The following is a 22,827-nucleotide window of genomic DNA, read 5'->3' as shown; positions in this document are numbered from 1 at the left end:
TACTTTCCACATTACTTTAATACTATACGGCCATTGCAATACAAAGAGATTTAACTAGAACGGTATACCACATTTTCATTAATTAATAGGTTTCAATATTCCTGAACAAACATACATGAATGCACGCAATTTCTCAATTCATGTCTAATAATACTCATAAATGGATACATTTTCATTGAAAAGTTCTACATTTGCCGTGAGATTTAAATAACTTCTGTTACTAGAAACGATTAGAAACGCTAAATCGTTGTACAACTTCAAGGATTTCAAAGGGTCATCCGTTTTGACACATTTAACTAAACGCAAATCAATAAGAGTTGATTCTAGTTGTTTGACAACAAGATTTTTGGCGACTAGCGGTAATAAAGCAACAATTTGTATTCTCGGATTCGGACCAGAGAATGCGAAAAGAACTGAAGGTCGTAACTCTTCATGATACTCAATTAAATTGGAGAGATAATGCAAAGACATGGTTTTGATGCCGTGAAATATAATTTCTGAACTATTCGCTAGGCTAGTCTGGAAATGCAATTCATACCATTTTCGGAATCGTAAGCCGCGTAGATTTTGAACAATTTCCTCTTGTTCTGTTAATCCGTAGGTGGGATTAAACAATTCAAATTTAGGCAAAACTGAACGTTGCGCAAGTAGGTACTTAAATGAAGAATCTTGCATGAGAACTTCGTCTTCTTTATAGACAGGATAATACAATTTATGATGTCCAAACATTTTGACAACTAATTTTTCCTTTCTCTCTCTCTCTACTGAAATACGAACGAGTGACGAATAAGTGAAAGAACGAGTGGATATCGTCACATACATAAAACAAATTGACTTTCTCTCAGTGATCAATGACTTAAGTAATTAAGTTTTACATGAATCAAATAACTACACTGACTTGATGAGTTAAGAATTCTCACGCCTCCGTTTTTCTTTAACCTCTATTATACCTTCTTATTAATGTTACTAGGAAGAAGAAAGAAACTTCACCATTTGAAAGAAAACAGATCGTTCTTCGAAAGGTTGCGGAGGGAAACAAGTATTTCGTTCCGCTGTATTTTTTTTTTTTACAGCCGTGGGTTGACGGCGAACGCAAAAGGAAAGGCTTTCTGTCCAAAAGATTGAAAACTTCCTGTCGCGGTCAATGTTTTCCTTCCTATTTTCTTTCTAGGTGTGAACCTTCTTTGATCTTGTTTTTCTTTATTTACAACTACCACGGGGGGGGGGGGGGTTTGGAGAATAAACGAACAAGATGTTTCTGTGAGTGTTATCTTAACTTGAAAAGATTGGAACAATAAGTTCTGCAATGAAACTATACCTAACTCTCTTTTTAAATTTGTAAAAAGATGTAAGATTACGTTTACGTCAACAAAGCAAAATGAGAGATTTGTTGTGTCTCTACCATACAACTATCTTGTGATTTAAAAATGAACAAAATATTTTGAATGAGGTGTGCAAACTATTCAAAAACACACAACTTAACTTGATTTACTTTGAAACACACTTTCCTTAAATTTTAACTAAAATTACAAGATTAAATCAACACAGTATAACAATTTACAAGATAGATTAAATTTTTCGCTATCACAAGCTGTTACCAAAATTTGCCAAAATTAACAGAATTTACTCTTGTGAAGCGGGTTCGCATGTCACGCGCTGCCACCATTTAATGGTCAGCGGTGACATATCCCTTCCGCTTGCCACCATTTAATGTCGCGGCCACGAACGGTCTCAAGGGGAACACTAGACCTTCGTGGTGGACTGGTAGGATTCTCAGTGTTAGAAAGTTGTAAAACACCGATTCTATCATTTGCATTTAAAGAACAACGAATAGTTTGTTCACGCTCCCAAGTAAGCTCTGGTAGAAGTCAAAATATAGGTTTTATATACACGAGCGCTTAACTAATTTATGGGCGTACTGACAGGGTGTGAAGACACCGATATAGAGAACGATAGCCAAGAACAACAAGTATTTATATACCGCCAGGGGATAATTATATCACAACAAGGTTAATTCACATCGGGGCCACCATTTATGTGGACCAGGGTTCGAATCTCAATGTAGCCACCATTTTATGGTTACAGATCCTTACCGCTTGCCACCATTTTATGTCAGCGGTGACATATCCTTCCGATTCAGTTATCAAATTATGTGCGTGACGCGGGGTGTCGCATGTCACAGGCCGACAACAATTATGTCGCGCGTGCACATTCCACCATTTAATGTCGCCAAAGTATGCCTTGGTGGAGGAGGTTGTTATTAGCACAATAATAATGAATAATAGCAAGAGGTAGCCTTGAAAAAGGCTGTTTATATAGGGACTTTAAATTAGTCCGTGTCAAAGAGAAGCTATGCAGCTCAGATGATAGATGGTTAAATGACATACAATTTCAATAACAACCAAGTGAGGGCGCAAAGGCGCAGATGTCCATCTCAAGCACATAGGCTATCGAATGACCACTCGTCAAGGGAGACAGCTTTAGGGTCCCGTAACAAGACAAATAACAAAAGCAAGGCGGTTTTCGTCGGAATGAGGACGAGTGTGGTCAGTACGCAAGAAAACAATGATTACGAGTATTAAGATATTAGCGAGAAGGCGTCGGCGAGTTGGAATACCACTGCTATCAGCCAGTTCAGAATACTTAGCAAATTAGCATATCAGAACATATTATATCGTTATAATTAAACACGAGATTACTGCTCGAATTAAAAGAGATCTAGGAAATCAAAAGTAATTAGCAATTCACACAAACGATATTTAAGCAACAAAAGGTTTCAAAGTAATTTTGAAACTACTTAGGAGGTGATCCCCTTTACAGTTAAGCGACTTGATGAAAAGATAATGCAAATGACAGTTACATGAAAATATTAAATAAACAGTGATAACCCACCTGAGGTCCGTGGTCCTACCTCCAGGCACTCCAAGTCGAGATGGGAAGACTCCGGGGTTATCTTCGACGTTGCTGTAGCCGTTTCGTACGCACCAGGTAGCACAATCACTTAACAGCACTAAAAACACTATTACGATAAAACTTACTTGTACTTCGAGCGGCTGAAATACAAGAGCAGGATAGACGGACGACGATCAGGACTTCATGTAAGACGATGTCGTCACTGAGCTTCGTACGGGATTAGAAGTCTTCGGAAATTTGGGACTTCGCACAGGCTGGTCTTCTCCTGGATGGATGATGGAATAGAGGTGAGACGAATGGTGAATGCAGTTCCCAGATTCGAACTACGTCCAACAGGATTTCATTCCAAAGGTCATCTGCTATCTCCAGTAGACTACAACATTGGGCACGTCGATACGAGGCGTTAATATAGATATTGAGAAAGATTATGAAACGTTCACCAAAAGGAAGTATTGAGATTGTTTTTGGAATGACGTAAACAATGCAAGTTCGAGTTAGGAAGAATTTTATTAGCTGGCTCGAATAAGTCCGTGGACTTGATACATTACAGGGTGACTTTCCTACATGAGGTCTTCGATAGATACGTAACTCAGCGTTAGCACAGACTAACGAGTATTGTTTTAGGAAGCATTTAGGTACACAAAAGTTGAGTTAATGAGAGATCTTGGAAGAGATCCGTGTAGAGCCAGTGCTCAGATTAGGGAAGCAGAATCTGAGTAGTAGTAACTAAGTTTGTAGGTTGATTGTATACTCACAGTGAGAACAGAGGTACTGTCCAGTGGAGCACTTAAGGTTGAATTAGTGATAACACACACTGCTCGTCTCCAATGATGAATCTTTACGAAATGTCCGTGGTGGAAGGAATACCGTCCTTACGCCGTATGATGGAAGTTAACAGTCACTGCCGACACAATAGCACAAGTCGGTGAGGGATGTAACAAAGTTTCTCCCGACCGAAGAACGGGCTATAACAAGAGTGTCAACGTTCCGGCGTAGTTCCAAGTTAGACTGTGGACGATAAGTCCATGTCGTGGAGTTTGATGGAACTTTAACTGAAGGGGGGCATCAAGCGGGAGCTTGTGCCTCTTCGAAAGGTTATCGGAATTCCCCCGAAGGGGGCAACGGGCGGAGGCCCGCGCCTCTTCGAAAAGCTATCGAATAATCCCCCAATTAACTGCCTAATGACCCACAAAAGAGAGATGTACTCACTTTTTGTTTAGCCCTTATCATGTTCACACGGTACTAGAATAGGGACGTGTGAATACAGGGGTAAGTCAGGGTTTTACCTGATTGGATTTCTAATTATTTATGAAACGAATTTAAGTTTCTGCGACTGCGTAAGCAGGCGGAGGGCGTATCCTAAAAGCTTCCTTTACATGAGAAAATTTCTTGATACCAAAAACCCTGATAACCTGAGAAGGTTAACTTTTGACCTCATGTGTACAAAGAGTCACTTTTAGTTACAGATAGTACAATTTACTAAGACAACTTTAATTACACCATGACTCTCCAAACACATTATATTTCTAATAAAATTTCGAGAGTTCAAAAGTTCAAACTTTGCAAGTGTGCTTAAAAATAATAACTTAGGTCTGTGACAATTTATATTACTAAAACGTCCAAAAACAGAGTGAATAATCAAATTTATAATCGAACACTTGTGGTTGTATTGCGGGAAGATGAGACTCTGTGTCAGAGTTATTGAATATATTACTGGCTAGCAAAATAACCTTTTTAACCTTTAAGTTAACTAAATGAAAATCGGATTAATGCTGTCGTATCTATTTATTTAAGAGTTGTGATAACCAAAAGTAGGAATCTATTACTTTCCTGTAGGCGGAAATATTATCTTCTCCAGACGAGAAAGGTTATAGTTTAACTGATTCTTGAGCAGGCAGTCAGCTGGCTGGGAGGGATGAAGCAGACAGAATATTTCATTCAAGAAAAAAAAATAAAGACAGCTGGAAAGAGCCGAATGAGCGCGAAGTGAATGACTAACATTTCCCTGTTCTCTCGCTTTTCCTTGTTTTAAGATTTAAGAAAAAATAAACTTGTCTACGCAATTAGAAAAATAATTGTCGATAATTGTTTGAGTAATTGTGGAGTGTGGCAAAAATTTTGGCGCCAATTGAGATGGCGCGTGTGGCACACTACATATTTAATATTTTAACGCCTCCACAATTTGCCGTATTACGGTCCCGACGCACTTCCATGTATTTAGTTTTCTCTGCATTTACTTCTAAACCCATGTCCCTGCAAGCGTTTAATAATATCTCTGCATTTATTTCTACTGTTCTCCTATCATCCCCTATTAAATTTACATCATCAGCATATGCCATAACCTGGTGAATGCCGTTCAACTCTAGGCCCTGGTTTGTAATATGTAATATAATAATATGTAATATGTAATGTATTTTGTAATATGTAATGTATTTTGTAATATGTAATATATTACAAAATAAAATTCAGCCTTAATTTTGACCGGCCATTGGCGAATTTAACCTACTAATATAGAATATTAAGCCTTTAAGTTTTACGTCCCACGTTTATGCTAGCTAGGCTAAACAAGACGGTGATGAGAAATGAATGAAATGGTGGAATGAAGAAAGTGGGAGGAAACGAGAGAACCCTGAGGAAACACACGCACAGGGTGTTTGTCCCCCACAAGGTTCACTTGGCGCGAGCTGGGATCGAACAAAAGACTACATGCACCCGAGGTGAACGCTCTACCACTGAGCCACCGCGGCCTCCTACTGACATAGAACTTATAAGTGAAGATCCATATGGTTGTCGCTCAAATCCGATGCAAACGTACTATATCTGTTTTAGCATGCAAAGAAATGGAGATCACCAAACTTTTAAGTTGATATTGACCACAGGGAGCGAAGGTAGGGAAGAGAGAACTTGGTCTGATTGTCACTAAAATGAGACAAAGGCAGCAATGACGTTATAACATAATTATCTTTTAAGACGTGAAAGAAAGCGAACCAAGTTTTTGAAGTATATTGATCAATCAAGTTTCTAAACATAGAGTATTAATCACAATACCTACATTGAGATAAATAATATGTAAATTAACGTACAATCTCACATAGAAGTATGGTGAATTTTAAGGAAACAGCTTGTGAAACACATTAATTGATCAAAAATGTGAACATGCGAATAAGTGAATGATCTTTACGATTTTGAGGTCTTCATTCTCCGATATTTTTCTTATTTATGACCAATGGCAGTAACTTGTAAAAACTAAGACCTTTAAAGAGTTCATTACAGCCATCTTTTGGAGTTTCTAAACATTTTTCATTAATTCAAGACGTCCGATTTTTAATGTATAGGAAGAGAGAGAGTGCGAGAGAGAATGGTAAGAACTTGTGCCGTCGCAACTTGTGCAAAATAAGAAACACATGATTCAAACACAATCAAAGAGAATATACGGTATCTGCAAAAGAGATTTATTGTATTTTGCAAAGGTAATCATTTTGTAATCGTAGCTCTTTCGGACTCACGCAGATTTATAGGGATGCGCACGAGACAAGATTTATGGCTGTCTCGACTCGAAAATGTGCTGTAAAAGTAATGTCTCACGATATATATTTTTCTATTGGAAGAGCCGTGTCTCGACTCGAATTTTGTCAGGAAAATCCTGTCTCGACTCGTCTCGTGCGCATCCCTACAGCTTTAGGCTCATTATCCGCAAATCTTAATAAAACTCACACTAGCTAAGATTCACTATTCAAAATAAGGCTCGCACTAACACAATTATACACTCATCAACCTTAATGGTCTCGCATTCTTTAACACCTCAGGCTCGCTATTCCTTGGTCACATGCAGTGGCGGATCTATAAAGGTAACCAAGAAAGTTCTGTCGCTTTTTGTGGAGATCTGTGTTCCATTGGCTCTCACACCCTGAGTTGAATGCAAATTGAGATAAGGCGAAGGTCAGTTGTTGGTGTGGGTATATCCAACATACTACCTGGTTGTAGTAGTTCAGTTACACCGTGAACTTTTGTAAGGACAGAGTGAACATGGGACCTCCACAGAGCGTGTCATAAAGGCGTGTATGTTGTACGAGTTCAAACTGGGGTCAAACGCCACCGCAGAGGAGCGGAAGATATGCCAAGCCTTTCGTGAGGGTGTCGTGACTACGCGGACAGCGCAGCGGTGATTTAACAATTTTAAGGATGGTGACGAACCACTCGAAGACGCACCACGTGTCGGAAGACCAACAGATGTACAAAATGAAGATCTTCAGGCAGCAATTGAGGCGAACAGTGGCCAGACATATGAGGAACTGGAACTACAATTCAGTGTGAGTGGAGAAACCATTCGGCATCACCTCCATCAATTTGGGAAGCACTACGAGTTGGATCGATAATTCTCGCATGATTTGCTATGGACCAGAAGGTAACGCGAGCAGATACCTGTGTTTCTTTGCTGTCTCCTCTGAGGCGGGAGTCATTTCTGGACAGGGTGTTGACATGTGATGAGAAGTGGGTCATGTACGAAGCTCCGCGGCGCCGTCATCATTGGTGAGCATCCCATGAACCGTTTCTGAAACAGCCGAAACCAACACTGCACCAGAAGAAGGTCCTCGTGTGTGTTTGGTGTACTGCTCGCAGCATCGTGCATCGAGAACTGCTACTAGCTGGTCAGAGCATCAATGCAATGTGTACTGTCAGCAGTTGAGCTGTGGAGTCAGCAATTCTGAATCTGAAAGGGGTCCTCCTGTTACAGGACAACGCTAAGCCCCACGTGGCTAGAATGACCTGGGACACCATTCTACGCCTTGAATGGAAAACACTATTGCATCCGTCATACTCCCCGAACATTGCACCGTCCGATTATACCTGTTCCATTTCTTGGACAATCACCTTAGAGGACGCCAGTTCAAATCCCTAGTAGAGGTGCAAAATGCACTTTATACTTTCTTCGCTTCACGGCCCACCAAGTTCTTTCGCGATGGAATCCATGGCCTTCCAGAACGTTGGCAGAAGGTCGTCGATGTTGATTAGGACTATTTTTGATCTTCCAGGGAGGTCTTGGGTGACATATCGATGTTCGAAGTGGTGGGTGAAAAAGATACAGAATATTTCTGGATACCTTTATAGTAGGTAAAAACTGGAGGAAGGGGGACAGCCAGAACCCAAAGTATGATAGGTATATCATCAGTTTACTATATACTTTAAAAAATATATAAATAATAGCTTAAATTATTTTTGCCAATCAAAACACTCGATCAATCCCACGAGACCTGCTGCCGAGTTTTTTTTAAAAAATATCTCTCCTTTAGTATGTTTAAAATGCCCTGATATACAATATATTTTCCTCGGCTTTTTGGCGTCGTACTTTTCTTGAACGAGTATTCGACAACAAATATTGCCCATTCGACAAAAATACGTAAGATTTTCAAATATTATCTCGTAAAATTTTTAGAAATATCGTCTCGTTTCGATTCACGACGAATTCTTTCTCGTCTCGTCTCGTTTCGAAAGTATCTAGTAATGCTCTCTAAACTTACACAATTTATACCCACATTTTTCCTTAATCTAATCTAGAAGCTATCAATATTTTTTCTCGTCACGAGAGGTCCGCGAAAGGTGTGATATAAGAAAGATTTAAATCATATTTATTATTGGAGTATATTGTAATGACTTTCTTTCCTTTAAATGTTGATAAATAATCTTCATTGAGCTCTTACAATTATTTTATCTATTTAGTCTATATTCTTTACTATGAATCATGTAACACTGAAACAGTGTGAACAAACGTTGCCCAGGACGCTTGTAAAATTTCTCATCTCATCTTAAATTTGAACATGTATTTCTTATCTCGTATACAGACCAATTTCCTTGTCAATACAATCGATGACAATCCGACACTTAAAAACAGAAAAATAAGTCTTTAGTTTGATGAAGTATGGAAGCAAGAAAAAGATTGGTGAAATAAAGATAGTGAGAGAATATAATAGAGGCACGAGAATATCCACCGCCATGATGTTTTCGTCTACAATCCTGCGTGTCCTGCAACCGAATTTTTCATCTCTTGTACCAGAAATGGCCAATCTAACATTGAGCGGTCGTTCCCCACAAGATGAGATGCTACAAGCATGTATGGTTTGAAAACGAATTTTTGATCTCTTGTACCAGAAATGGCCAACCTAACATTGAGCGGTCGTTCCCCACAAGATGAGATGCTACAAGCATGTATGGTTTGAAAACGAATTTTTGATCTCTTGTACCAGAAATGGCCAATATAACATTGAGCGGTCGTTGCCCAGGAGACGAGATGCTACAAGCATGTATGGTTTGAAAACGAATTTTTGATCTCTTGTACCAGAAATGGCCAATCTGACATTGAGCGGTCGTTGCCCAGGAGACGAGATGCTACAAGCATGTATGGTTTGAAAACGAATTTTTGATCTCTTGTACCAGAAATGGCCAATATAACATTGAGCGGTCGTTGCCCAGGAGACGAGATGCTACAAGCATGTATGGTTTGAAAACGAATTTTTGATCTCTTGTACCAGAAATGGCCAATCTAACATTGAGCGGTCGTTCCCCACAAGATGAGATGCTACAAGCATGTATGGTTTGAAAACGAATTTTTGATCTCTTGTACCAGAAATGGCCAATCTAACATTGAGCGGTCGTTCCCCACAAGATGAGATGCTACAAGCATGTATGGTTTGAAAACGAATTTTTGATCTCTTGTACCAGAAATGGCCAATCTAACATTGAGCGGTCGTTCCCCACAAGATGAGATGCTACAAGCATGTATGGTTTGAAAACGAATTTTTGATCTCTTGTACCAGAAATGGCCAATCTAACATTGAGCGGTCGTTGCCCAGGAGACGAGATGCTACAAGCATGTATGGTTTGAAAACGAATTTTTGATCTCTTGTACCAGAAATGGCCAATCTAACATTGAGCGGTCGTTGCCCAGGAGACGAGATGCTACAAGCATGTATGGTTTGAAAACGAATTTTTGATCTCTTGTACCAGAAATGGCCAATCTGACATTGAGCGGTCGTTGCCCAGGAGACGAGATGCTACAAGCATGTATGGTTTGAAAACGAATTTTTGATCTCTTGTACCAGAAATGGCCAATCTAACATTGAGCGGTCGTTGCCCAGGAGACGAGATGCTACAAGCATGTATGGTTTGAAAACGAATTTTTGATCTCTTGTACCAGAAATGGCCAATCTAACATTGAGCGGTCGTTGCCCAGGAGACGAGATGCTACAAGCATGTATGGTTTGAAAACGAATTTTTGATCTCTTGTACCAGAAATGGCCAATCTAACATTGAGCGGTCGTTGCCCAGGAGACGAGATGCTACAAGCATGTATGGTTTGAAAACGAATTTTTGATCTCTTGTACCAGAAATGGCCAATCTAACATTGAGCGGTCGTTGCCCAGGAGACGAGATGCTACAAGCATGTATGGTTTGAAAACGAATTTTTGATCTCTTGTACCAGAAATGGCCAATCTGACATTGAGCGGTCGTTGCCCAGGAGACGAGATGCTACAAGCATGTATGGTTTGAAAACGAATTTTTGATCTCTTGTACCAGAAATGGCCAATCTAACATTGAGCGGTCGTTGCCCAGGAGACGAGATGCTACAAGCATGTATGGTTTGAAAACAAATTTTTGATCTCTTGTACCAGAAATGGCCAATCTAACATTGAGCGGTCGTTGCCCAGGAGACGAGATGCTACAAGCATGTATGGTTTGAAAACGAATTTTTGATCTCTTGTACCAGAAATGGCCAATCTAACATTGAGCGGTCGTTCCCCACAAGATGAGATGCTACAAGCATGTATGGTTTGAAAACGAATTTTTGATCTCTTGTACCAGAAATGGCCAATCTAACATTGAGCGGTCGTTGCCCAGGAGACGAGATGCTACAAGCATGTATGGTTTGAAAACGAATTTTTGATCTCTTGTACCAGAAATGGCCAATATAACATTGAGCGGTCGTTGCCCAGGAGACGAGATGCTACAAGCATGTATGGTTTGAAAACGAATTTTTGATCTCTTGTACCAGAAATGGCCAATCTAACATTGAGCGGTCGTTGCCCAGGAGACGAGATGCTACAAGCATGTATGGTTTGAAAACGAATTTTTGATCTCTTGTACCAGAAATGGCCAATCTAACATTGAGCGGTCGTTGCCCAGGAGACGAGATGCTACAAGCATGTATGGTTTGAAAACGAATTTTTGATCTCTTGTACCAGAAATGGCCAATCTAACATTGAGCGGTCGTTGCCCAGGAGACGAGATGCTACAAGCATGTATGGTTTGAAAACGAATTTTTGATCTCTTGTACCAGAAATGGCCAATCTGACATTGAGCGGTCGTTGCCCAGGAGACGAGATGCTACAAGCATGTATGGTTTGAAAACGAATTTTTGATCTCTTGTACCAGAAATGGCCAATATAACATTGAGCGGTCGTTGCCCAGGAGACGAGATGCTACAAGCATGTATGGTTTGAAAACGAATTTTTGATCTCTTGTACCAGAAATGGCCAATCTAACATTGAGCGGTCGTTCCCCACAAGATGAGATGCTACAAGCATGTATGGTTTGAAAACGAATTTTTGATCTCTTGTACCAGAAATGGCCAATCTAACATTGAGCGGTCGTTCCCCACAAGATGAGATGCTACAAGCATGTATGGTTTGAAAACGAATTTTTGATCTCTTGTACCAGAAATGGCCAATCTAACATTGAGCGGTCGTTCCCCACAAGATGAGATGCTACAAGCATGTATGGTTTGAAAACGAATTTTTGATCTCTTGTACCAGAAATGGCCAATCTAACATTGAGCGGTCGTTGCCCAGGAGACGAGATGCTACAAGCATGTATGGTTTGAAAACGAATTTTTGATCTCTTGTACCAGAAATGGCCAATCTAACATTGAGCGGTCGTTGCCCAGGAGACGAGATGCTACAAGCATGTATGGTTTGAAAACGAATTTTTGATCTCTTGTACCAGAAATGGCCAATCTGACATTGAGCGGTCGTTGCCCAGGAGACGAGATGCTACAAGCATGTATGGTTTGAAAACGAATTTTTGATCTCTTGTACCAGAAATGGCCAATCTAACATTGAGCGGTCGTTGCCCAGGAGACGAGATGCTACAAGCATGTATGGTTTGAAAACGAATTTTTGATCTCTTGTACCAGAAATGGCCAATCTAACATTGAGCGGTCGTTGCCCAGGAGACGAGATGCTACAAGCATGTATGGTTTGAAAACGAATTTTTGATCTCTTGTACCAGAAATGGCCAATCTAACATTGAGCGGTCGTTGCCCAGGAGACGAGATGCTACAAGCATGTATGGTTTGAAAACGAATTTTTGATCTCTTGTACCAGAAATGGCCAATCTGACATTGAGCGGTCGTTGCCCAGGAGACGAGATGCTACAAGCATGTATGGTTTGAAAACGAATTTTTGATCTCTTGTACCAGAAATGGCCAATCTAACATTGAGCGGTCGTTGCCCAGGAGACGAGATGCTACAAGCATGTATGGTTTGAAAACAAATTTTTGATCTCTTGTACCAGAAATGGCCAATCTAACATTGAGCGGTCGTTGCCCAGGAGACGAGATGCTACAAGCATGTATGGTTTGAAAACGAATTTTTGATCTCTTGTACCAGAAATGGCCAATCTAACATTGAGCGGTCGTTCCCCACAAGATGAGATGCTACAAGCATGTATGGTTTGAAAACGAATTTTTGATCTCTTGTACCAGAAATGGCCAATCTAACATTGAGCGGTCGTTGCCCAGGAGACGAGATGCTACAAGCATGTATGGTTTGAAAACGAATTTTTGATCTCTTGTACCAGAAATGGCCAATATAACATTGAGCGGTCGTTGTCCAGGAGACGAGATGCTACAAGCATGTATGGTTTGAAAACGAATTTTTGATCTCTTGTACCAGAAATGGCCAATCTAACATTGAGCGGTCGTTGCCCAGGAGACGAGATGCTACAAGCATGTATGGTTTGAAAACGAATTTTTGATCTCTTGTACCAGAAATGGCCAATCTAACTGAACGGTCTTTAGTGTTGTTCACGAGATGAGACAGAATTTTCGTCACGAAACAAAATAATTCTTCTAATAGAAACAAATGCACTTTTCAAGCCGACACATCACACGACACCTTTTTCGAGATACCCTCAAGTATTTTCTCGTAGATAACCCTAGCTGTTATACATACTTTCTTTTCCTATTTTGAATTTCGCATTTCTCTTTTCGAAGTCTTTTCTTCATATTTTTAATAAAACTTTTCATCTGAAAGTGGAATTTCATTGTTTTAGAATCTAACTCTTCCTCTCAGCACCACTGCTGTATGAAGTATAGGAATTTAATATGATATTCGAGGTACATATATGTATAGTCCAGTCAAAATACCGAATGACAGAACATATTGCAACAGAAATGATTTTTGCTGTGTCAGTTTCTGTCGAGTACTCTGAATAACATATCAAAAGTCTACCAAAATCTGACCAGGCAAAATCCGCCATATTGCATATTGCATATTGGCAAGAAACTGTGTTTGAATACAAAACTTATTATAACTCAGCTTCCACAAGGTCAATTTCCACAAATGAAGTATCAAAATAACGAAAATGGAATGCAGATAAAAATATATACACCTTTTACAAACGCTTTTTTTTAAAAAAAATAAAATAATCATAATAAGATTCATATAACCACTTAAATGGATAACATTTATCAAAACTACAGTATTTCTGCAGCAACCTGGCATTTAATGCCAAATTCTGGAATTCAGGAGACGCTCGAGGTAATTGTTGCCAATAATGCTGCACTGCATATGCTTACTGGTAAAGCACTTGCCAGAGCTCATAAAGGACATATTCTGGTTGGCGCCGTACTTAATGGTCTGCTGTTAGGAGAATTGTTCGGAACTTCTGTTATTTCCATGATCGACAGTACAGAACAGCATACTAATCACCAACCATTTGGTGGAAAGTACACCCAACAGAACCATGAGCAAGATATTGAAACGAGTAACGAACTTGAAACACATACATCTGGTGAAAGTACAGGCGGAAAGGAATCCCATAAATTGATTGCCGATGTAAAAGAATTGAATAATTATGCCACTGTTAATGTCATTAACAAAGGTATACAGGGCCATACATTATTGAATGTCTAGAACTGCAAGATCTGCAAAAGAACAGATCTGCAGAAACTGCAAGATCTGAAAAGGAACCAGGCAGAATCTAGTAAAAGTAGCAGATTATGGATTCAGTACATGCACATGATCGGTATCTTCAAAACATTCATAACTTCTGACAGAACTGGAGATTGGCTTCTACATCACATTAGCCTAAAAGAAATGCTTCCGTTCTCTGCTGCATCTGGCCATAATTGGTATGCGAAAAGTGTTTACCTATTTCTTCAAAATACGCAGAATCTTAAGGACACTCATCCAGATGTTCACACGAAATTTATGGAAGGGTTTCATGTTGTACGTAGAACGAATCAATTCTGGGCTGGATTGTCCACTGATTTGGTTATTGAGCAGGTGCTAATGAGAAGCATTAAAGGAACAGGAGATCTCACAAGAGGAAGAGGAATGACAGAAGCTCAGCAACAACTGTAGATAAAATCCATGGTGCCATGTAGTGAAGTGAACAGCAGAATGAAGGACTTTACAGGAGTGAAGTATCACACAAGTGGCCAACATAAGATGGCTTCGAATGCAAGACAAATACAATACGTCAGATTTTGAAAACCCTTATCATTTCTTCCAGAATATGAACCTGTTTGAGATGGATGAGTCACTAAGAAGCTTAACATCAGGTATGGCTGCACTAAATCTCGTGAACATGGATAAATCTGCAGAAATTGGAGGTTCGATAATAATGTTAACGCAAGAGGAAAACGCCTGGGAATATTCATTTAAATGAAAATAACAATCTTCACAATGGGAGTGAAAACAAGTATATCTATACAACAAGATGTAATTTACTTCGACCCTCATATTCTATTTCAACACTTGACCATTCTAGCTTCATCACAGGGGATCATCTCTGAAAATCTATTCAAATATGGACTTCGCAGCTACCTAGCTTCCTTGTTTGTTGATTCACGCCTCCCTAGAGTCGCTAATAAAGGAGCATTTGATCATATAATTCCTGGACACAAAGAAATGGAAGTACATGAATCATATACATTATACATTCCTGATGGAGGTTCTCTTCTACATCGTATTCCATGTTGTCGAGGGATACCTTTTCTGACATTTGCAATTCTTACGTTCAGCATGTTCAGCGACATAATAAGCAAATAATTGTAGTGTTCGATGGATATTCTGGAAAACCATCAACGAAAGACGTGGCTCATATGAGAGGAGGTAAAGGACATGGATCACCTGATATTTATCTTGAGTCAGAAACTAAACTCCAACTGAAGAAAGAAACCATTTTAGCAAACCAAAGCAACAAACAAAGGTTTTTGCATTTACTTGCTAATAAACTTGAAGGAGCAGGTTACAACGTCCTCCACTCCAGAGGAGATGCCGATATTCTAATTGTGAAATCCGCTGTAGAAGCAGCTACATAATACTGTGTTACTGTTGTTGCAAATGACCCATTTTGGTGCTTCTTTGTTACCATGTCAATGACAATACGTCGGACCAATGCCAAAACCGCGAATGTGTAAATTTTGCTATTTTCACCTAAGTGCAGTTTCATGTTATTTGGGGCACACAGATTCCAATACCAAAGTCCCATTTGTGAAATAAGTGTATATTAGAAGTTATCGTCAATTCCTAAAACATGTACCTAAGTCTATGTACTGATTTTTCGGGGTAACTTGAATATTAAAATGCTTATAACTCAAAGTCAAATGTTGCACATTCGCGGTTTTGTCATTGGGTCAACGGCCAGATCCAAAGTTCAAAACGCGTTTGAGTATGGGACATCAAAACAGTAAAAATAACCCTTGGAGAAGATTTATGTTCGAGTCTCTCATTTATGCATGCTTTCTAAGGTTGTGACACAACGTCGCAACTGTTCAACGTCGGGAAAGGCAATGCAATAAAGTTGTTGAAACAGTATTCTGAGCTAGTATGTTACGCTAAAATTTTCAACAGCACCACATCTAATGTGGAAAGTATAATTTCAGCTGGAGAGAAAAGTCTGGTAGCTGTTTATGGTGGCACTATCTCAGATTCATTAGATAAACTGCGATATAAGCGATTTTACACTAAAATTGCAAAAAAGTATGTTTTCCGTATAGTACCACCAACATCTGCTTCAGCGAAGTTTTACGCAGTCTTAGGGTCTATTTCCAAGTATAAAAATGGTTCGGAAGCTCAGTTTTGGCACCGAAAGACTGGGACTGGCGAATATAAAGTGGTCAATATCTTCCGGTTCTCACGGACATGCAATCAGCACCAGACGCCATCCTCCCTGTTATTTGCTGTAGTTGTAGAACTGGCTGTTCATCAACACGATGTTCATATCGTAAACATGGAGTCGAATGCCACGCAAATAATTCCAAGGCATATCATGTACAAAATGTTCACTGAAAATGTAATATCAGTATTGTGTAGCTGCTTCTACAGCGGATTTCACAATTAGAATATCGGCATCTCCTCTGGAGTGGAGGACGTTGTAACCTGCTCCTTCAAGTTTATTAGCAAGTAAATGCAAAAACCTTTGTTTGTTGCTTTGGTTTGCTAAAATGGTTTCTTTCTTCAGTTGGAGTTTAGTTTCTGACTCAAGATAAATATCAGGTGATCCATGTCCTTTACCTCCTCTCATATGAACCACGTCTTTCGTTGATGGTTTTCCAGAATATCCATCGAACACTACAATTATTTGCTTATTATGTCGCTGAACATGCTGACTAGAATGAGAAAGATGTGCCAAAAAACATGACCTGTATCGGTAATGAAGGTAGTGAATGTCTTGCTTTGTACTGATTACTGTTTATTTCTTTTTCTTAATATGGTTAATAATTTTTCTATGTTGTGCTGTTGCTTATATAATACATTTTTGCATGTGTATTGTATAACGCTTTATGTAAAATTACTGCTCTTGTATTTGCTTAAGTCAGGGGAAAATCATGTTGTAATAATAGAGTTTTTAATATGTTAGAACTTTTTAACAATGTTTTTTTTTTCATTACCATAATCAAACTGAATAATTCCACGAATTTTGTAATTATATTTTGTTAAACATTTCAAATCTTCACTGTTAACTTTCCTTTCCATTTTATGTGTACTTGCCAATATAAACATGTTGAAAACGGTCAAATTTACAAGAGTTCTGTACAAAATATAAATATGTGCAACAGCATTTTCAGAACTTCAGCCCCCGTATTTAAATAAGACTACAATATTTAAATGGTTTTCTATGTTTTCTTGATTATACTGTTCATTAGCTTTGATTTGGCATAAAAGAAACGAAGTTTCTAGCTCGATTCCTTAGGAGGGTATTAAGAGAAAAGTGTATCATAATTGTTTCCGGCAATATCCAAGATGGCGGCCGAAAATGGCGAATTTTGCCTGGTTGGATTTCTATAGACTTTTGCTATGTTTGTCAGGACACTTCATAGTGCTCGATACAACAAAACCATTTCTGTTGCAATTTGTTCTAGGTTGACTTTTTTTTTTTTTTTTCGTAAATAGACTGGAGAAAATTGGATCTGGGAACATACAAACGAAATCACACACATACTAAATATTTGCCTTTATGGAGCACCCAAAAGAAAATTCCATTGCAAGAACGATACTTTTCCAACATGCAAAAGTAATTACGAGCTGGATTAAAAATTGAAAAGTGTACAAATTGTGTACAATCTTATAATTGATACCGCACTACATTCAAATACACTATTAGTATTCAATTTTCAGCTCAATGTTCAATTTTACCAAAACTCCTTTATATATTTACCCTGACAATTCGTCCGTCCGTACAGGGTACAAGAAATATGTGTCTGTCCGTCCGTACAGCAGGCAACTGTCCAAGAGACAAACTTTCAAGAACAACTTTGACGGATCACAATCAATTTTGACCAGGAAAAAAAGAATAAAATGTTCGGAATTGAGTTCTTTTTGGAGGTATTTAAACCGGAAGTGGTAGAAATGAACGGTTTTCAGTTCTAACGTTGATTACTATAAAGCCGAAACGGTAATAGATAGAAAGGTAGGAAGCAGTTAATCAATTAAACGCCTCAAGAATACATTTCATTTCTGTCCTTAACTTTCTACCTGAAGTAATAGAAATTCAATGCACTTCAGATTTCAATATTGATCTGTACTGAGAAAAATCCGTTCTTCGGACAGCGAGATATTGTACAAATATACAGAATCTTTATATTAACTACGAAAATCTGTACGGAGCATACGTTATCCATATGCCACATACTTTTCCCGCTTAAATGTTACATCATGCCGTTGCAGGATATCTGACATCTAACAGTCTTCCGTATACGTAATATCTAAGCGGGATATTATACAGCTGTATGTTTTTTTATATGCTACGTTACATACGTCAGCTATACGTCTATCTGTCTGTGAGATCCTCACCACTTTTATACAGTTATTTCGTTTGTTGAGAGATAGTGGAAAGCATTGTTTTCAATTGATTCTAAAAAACATATACCATCTTCTCTCTTAACCCTCTATTCAAATAGGAAGAATCAGAAATCAACCATTTCCGATCTGTAATGATTGCTGTGGAGTAAAAATGATAATAGGTAACGAGAATCGGTTTTCTGCAATCAATTAAGCTTAACAAGAACATATTCCATCTCCATTTTAATCTATCTACTCAAACTGGAAGTGGTAGAAACCTACTACAACTTCCGGTTTCAATATTAAGAAAATATCACACCATACAAACCAAACTTCTTTACGTTGTGTACTGCTACTACTTAGCCGTAGTATTTTAGTTGAACTATTAGTACGTGGTGCTTTATTTTTTCAATTAGTGGTAATAATTACTTCTATAATAGTTTTAACATAGTAAAAATGTCCAAAGACATTTATCACTCGATAGGCTTCGTTACGCTGAACTGTATTATAACTGTGATAATAGTACGTAATCATTCATAATTTTCAAGGAAATCGCCAAAAATACAATTTTTGTAATGCCGAGAAAAATCTCATTCGTAGACCAAAATAATACATAATATATTAAAGGAAAACATATTAAAAATACTCCAGAAATGACCTTACATTATAGCCAGAAATTAAATTCAGCGGATATTAAAGGGTTGAGTTCTCACATCAGTTTTACACGTGTAGCTGTCTCCCATGAAATTGATTAGGTAAAACTAAGCGCAATCTGTCCCACACATTTGTACATAAGGATACGTATTTTGTGGTAATGTTTTTTACAACACCATACACTTATGAGACTTTAATCATCCTTTTAATATTGGTTACTTACTTCTGTTAGTTCTCTCGTATATTCAGTTGCTTGTAAGTATAAAATATTTATTAAATCTTTAATTCATTAAGGGTCATTACTGAGATGGATGTACATGGTCTTTAAGGTATCCTCTCTACTCAAAGTAACATTCGATCAGGGTCTCCTCTACCGGTCACATTAGAATTTAACTCCTGACTATGACACTAGAGAGAACGCAATACACACTATGGTTAATCTTTTATACTGTAAAAACGGATATATGTTTCAGCATAACACTGAAATGCCTGGAACAATTTCAACCACATATGGGACATACAATCTAGAAAAAAAAAAACAGTGAGGGTAAGACACTTCTAGCACTATTAGAGGCGAGATGGGTATTACTATTTGCAATAGCCCCTAACTGATTAGGCAACACTTCGTAACGTAAATCACATTTGGTTGCCTACATAACAGGAGTAAAACTATCATTGAAATGCGTATCCTACGGGAGCAAAGGCTTCAAAAAATGAAATTTTTGAGTTTTACATCTCACAGTTATGCCGGCTAGGCTAAAGCAGACGGTGATGATGACGAATGAATGAAATAGTGGACTGAAGAAAGTGGGAGGAAAAGGGAGAACCCCGAGGAAATGCACGCACACAGTGTTTGTCTACTGCGGGAGCAGGGTATGAACACGGGACCCCCATGCACCAAAGGTGAACGCTCTACCACTGAGCCCCAGGAAAGGGTTCAAATATATTTAATAAACTTATTCTTATCGTATGAAGAACGGGCATTTCAACTAATGAGATATACTAACCTTAAATTAGCATTCACTTTTAAATTATAATTTTAAATATTTTTCAATTAATATTTTTATAGTTGCACTATATCTTGTAACTTTTACATGTAACTAGTGTCAAGTTTATAATTCAAGTATTATTTTAAAAATTCTTACAGATGCTGGTCCGGAAACGACTATGCTTGTACCGCAACTAAAGAAGCAATGAAAGATGATTCTCGAATCAGAGTGACAATCCCTTACAAACTACAGGATGAAAATATTGTGGCTAACCTATTCCATTAGACGTATGAAATGCACAGTTGCTTGCTTACCTAGGAGGTCATAATACTTCCTAATTTCTTCGTTTTTTTTAATGTATAGTGTCATCAATAAAAATCTTTCAGTAAAGAAGTTCTCTTCGTAGTGTTACTTTTACAAGCCCATAGTGGGAGAAATAGCCTCAACGGCTACTCCTATTATACTGAAATTAATGACAGTGAAGCCCCACGAAGATCTGTACGGGAAAAAGGACTTTTATGTGTTTGATGTGTGGTCAGCATATCGGAAACCATTAACATTATTTTTGCCTTTGTGCAAGAGGCCGTACGTGTAATATTTGTACACCAGCAAGGTTACAGGAATTTGGCCCTATTTGTTTATTTACCACATAACTGGTCCTATTATAGGTTCATAGCTTTCTGTTTATGAGATTGCCAAGAATTCTTTGTGCGTTAATCCATTATTATTGCTTAGTTTTCTTTTGTATTGTATTTGTGAAAACACGTTATATTCAAATTCTTACATTGTTTTGCATATATATTGCAGTTTCAGAGTAAGTTAGAGAATCAAGTCGACGTAGTTCAACATTTCTGTCACATCCTGCTCTTCGAGTTTAACCTAGGAAAGTGTACGGCAAGGAAATGATTTTCTCGTTTCCGAGGAAACCTGCTTGATTTATCTGAGATTCAACGTTGGGATGACTTTGTCAGACTTTGCCGAAAATTGCCTAAATGAAATTGATTCTTCATGGGTACGTTCTTGATTGAGGGAGTGAACAGATGTCCCCATTCTAGAAGGCCTTGGTTCCAAGGTCTCAAATTTACAATTCTTTCCCCAAGTGCACCTTTCCCCCCCTAATTTTAACATCCTGCCCCCAAAAGTACGTTTCTCCCCTAAATTTACCATTCTGCCCTCAAATGCACGTTTCTCCTTCCAAATTTACCATTCTGTCACCAAATCCACGTTTCTCCCCCAAATTTACCCTTCTGCCCCCAAATGCACGTTTCTACCACCAAATTTACTACTCTGCCCCCATATGCACTTTCTCCCCCTAAATTTACCATTCTCCAGTTTGATTCTACCATTTTGAATGAAAAATAGTGCTCCCCAAAATAGTATCATTGGCCCAACCTACACCCCAAAATCCATCTATAGGCACTCTTCAGTTACATCATTTCTGATTTGACGAAGGCTGTAAGATTCTCCACCGACTTAAGGGTTTTACATTTAAAAAACATACATTATTATACCATTTATTAAAAAGCGTGTATTTCTCAAACCCAGGGGGGCGGCAGTTGCTCCCTTCTCTCCCCAAATGACGCCCCTCGCACCCCTGAGAGTGAGTGTTCTATTATGTTGCTTCAAAGAGTACAATACAATGTCTTATTTAAGCGCCTGTGTTGCTTTAATTATATAATTGTGCTATTGTAAACGTATGGGAATACATTTACGTTAATTTACAGAACATCACGAACTTATGCAACCGATCCAACGTACGTAAATAAAAATGTACTCGTTTTCTCACTGATATTCCCGCTATCTCTAAGCGATTGTGTTAACTCGGATTGTAAAGATAATTGTTTTTCGTTTCTTTGTGGTTATATTGAAGTAAGTGAGAAGAATACTAAGATTTGCAAAGATTATTGAATAACTTAACAGTTCTGCTTGCATTTTATTGGTTGCTGGATGAAATAAGAATCCAATGATAAAGTATTTGCAAAAATTGGGGAAAGAGAAGAATAATACTTCCCTTGTGTCTATAGCAGTAGTAGGCTTATGCGTATCTTTGATGCATGAGGTCCCGTTGGATTAGCATCGATCCCGGTACGATGGTTCAGTTAGTGATGGCTACAAAAACATAATTTTTGGTTTTTGGTTCTTTCAAAAACCGAAATCGGTTTTTACAAAACTTAAAAGAAAACGTTTTTTCAAAATCAGTTCGAGTTTTCAAGAACTCAGTAAAAGACTCAAAACCCTTTTAGAGAAGACGGAAAACGTAATTGAGTGAAACCGAACCGGTTTTTGGAGAAAATCTAAACTAGTTTTGGTGAAAAACTGAACAGGTTTTGAACATGACTCAGTCAGTTTTTAGGTTTTCGTTTTTACTAGAGGCCTGTTTCCAGTTTTTATAAAAAGCAGTTTTGCTAATTTCTAGTTCATTTCGTACTTTAATTTGTAGCTATGTATTATCCTATAGGCAGGCCGGTAGCCAGAGCAAATATGTAGGGGGGGGGGGTAAAAGTTAGGGAACCCGATCCAACCATATTATAGTTCACTTGCAAGTCTATCGTGAAAATTTTTATGAGAGCAGGAAAAATTATGGGGGGTCGGCCCCCCTAGACCCCTCTTGGATACGGGCCTGCTTATAAGGTATTGTACTCTGACGTCCTGCTTGTACTTGGGTTGTTCCTTTCTCAGAAAGTCGTCAAGTGATCCAAGAAAAATGC

The 22,827-nt window shown here is 38.5% G+C and overlaps 1 protein-coding gene across 1 annotated transcript in view; it reads left to right on the top strand.

Moving 5' to 3' along the window:
* LOC145672484 (urocanate hydratase-like) overlaps positions 1-20,521 on the top strand; it is a 136,798-nt gene extending 116,277 nt beyond the window's left edge. Inside the window, exon 9 of the mRNA XM_081741646.1 lies at positions 20,278-20,521. Coding sequence (XP_081597772.1) covers positions 20,278-20,404 — 127 coding nt within the window. The 3' untranslated portion in view covers positions 20,405-20,521. The remainder of the gene's footprint in view (positions 1-20,277) is intronic.
* Positions 20,522-22,827: the final 2,306 nt, after the last annotated feature.

Source organism: Thermobia domestica, chromosome 16, assembly GCF_964235325.1.
Source record: "Thermobia domestica chromosome 16, izTheDome1.hap1.1, whole genome shotgun sequence".
Lineage (NCBI taxonomy): Eukaryota > Metazoa > Arthropoda > Insecta > Zygentoma > Lepismatidae > Thermobia > Thermobia domestica.
This window is presented reverse-complemented; position numbering and strand designations above follow the sequence as displayed.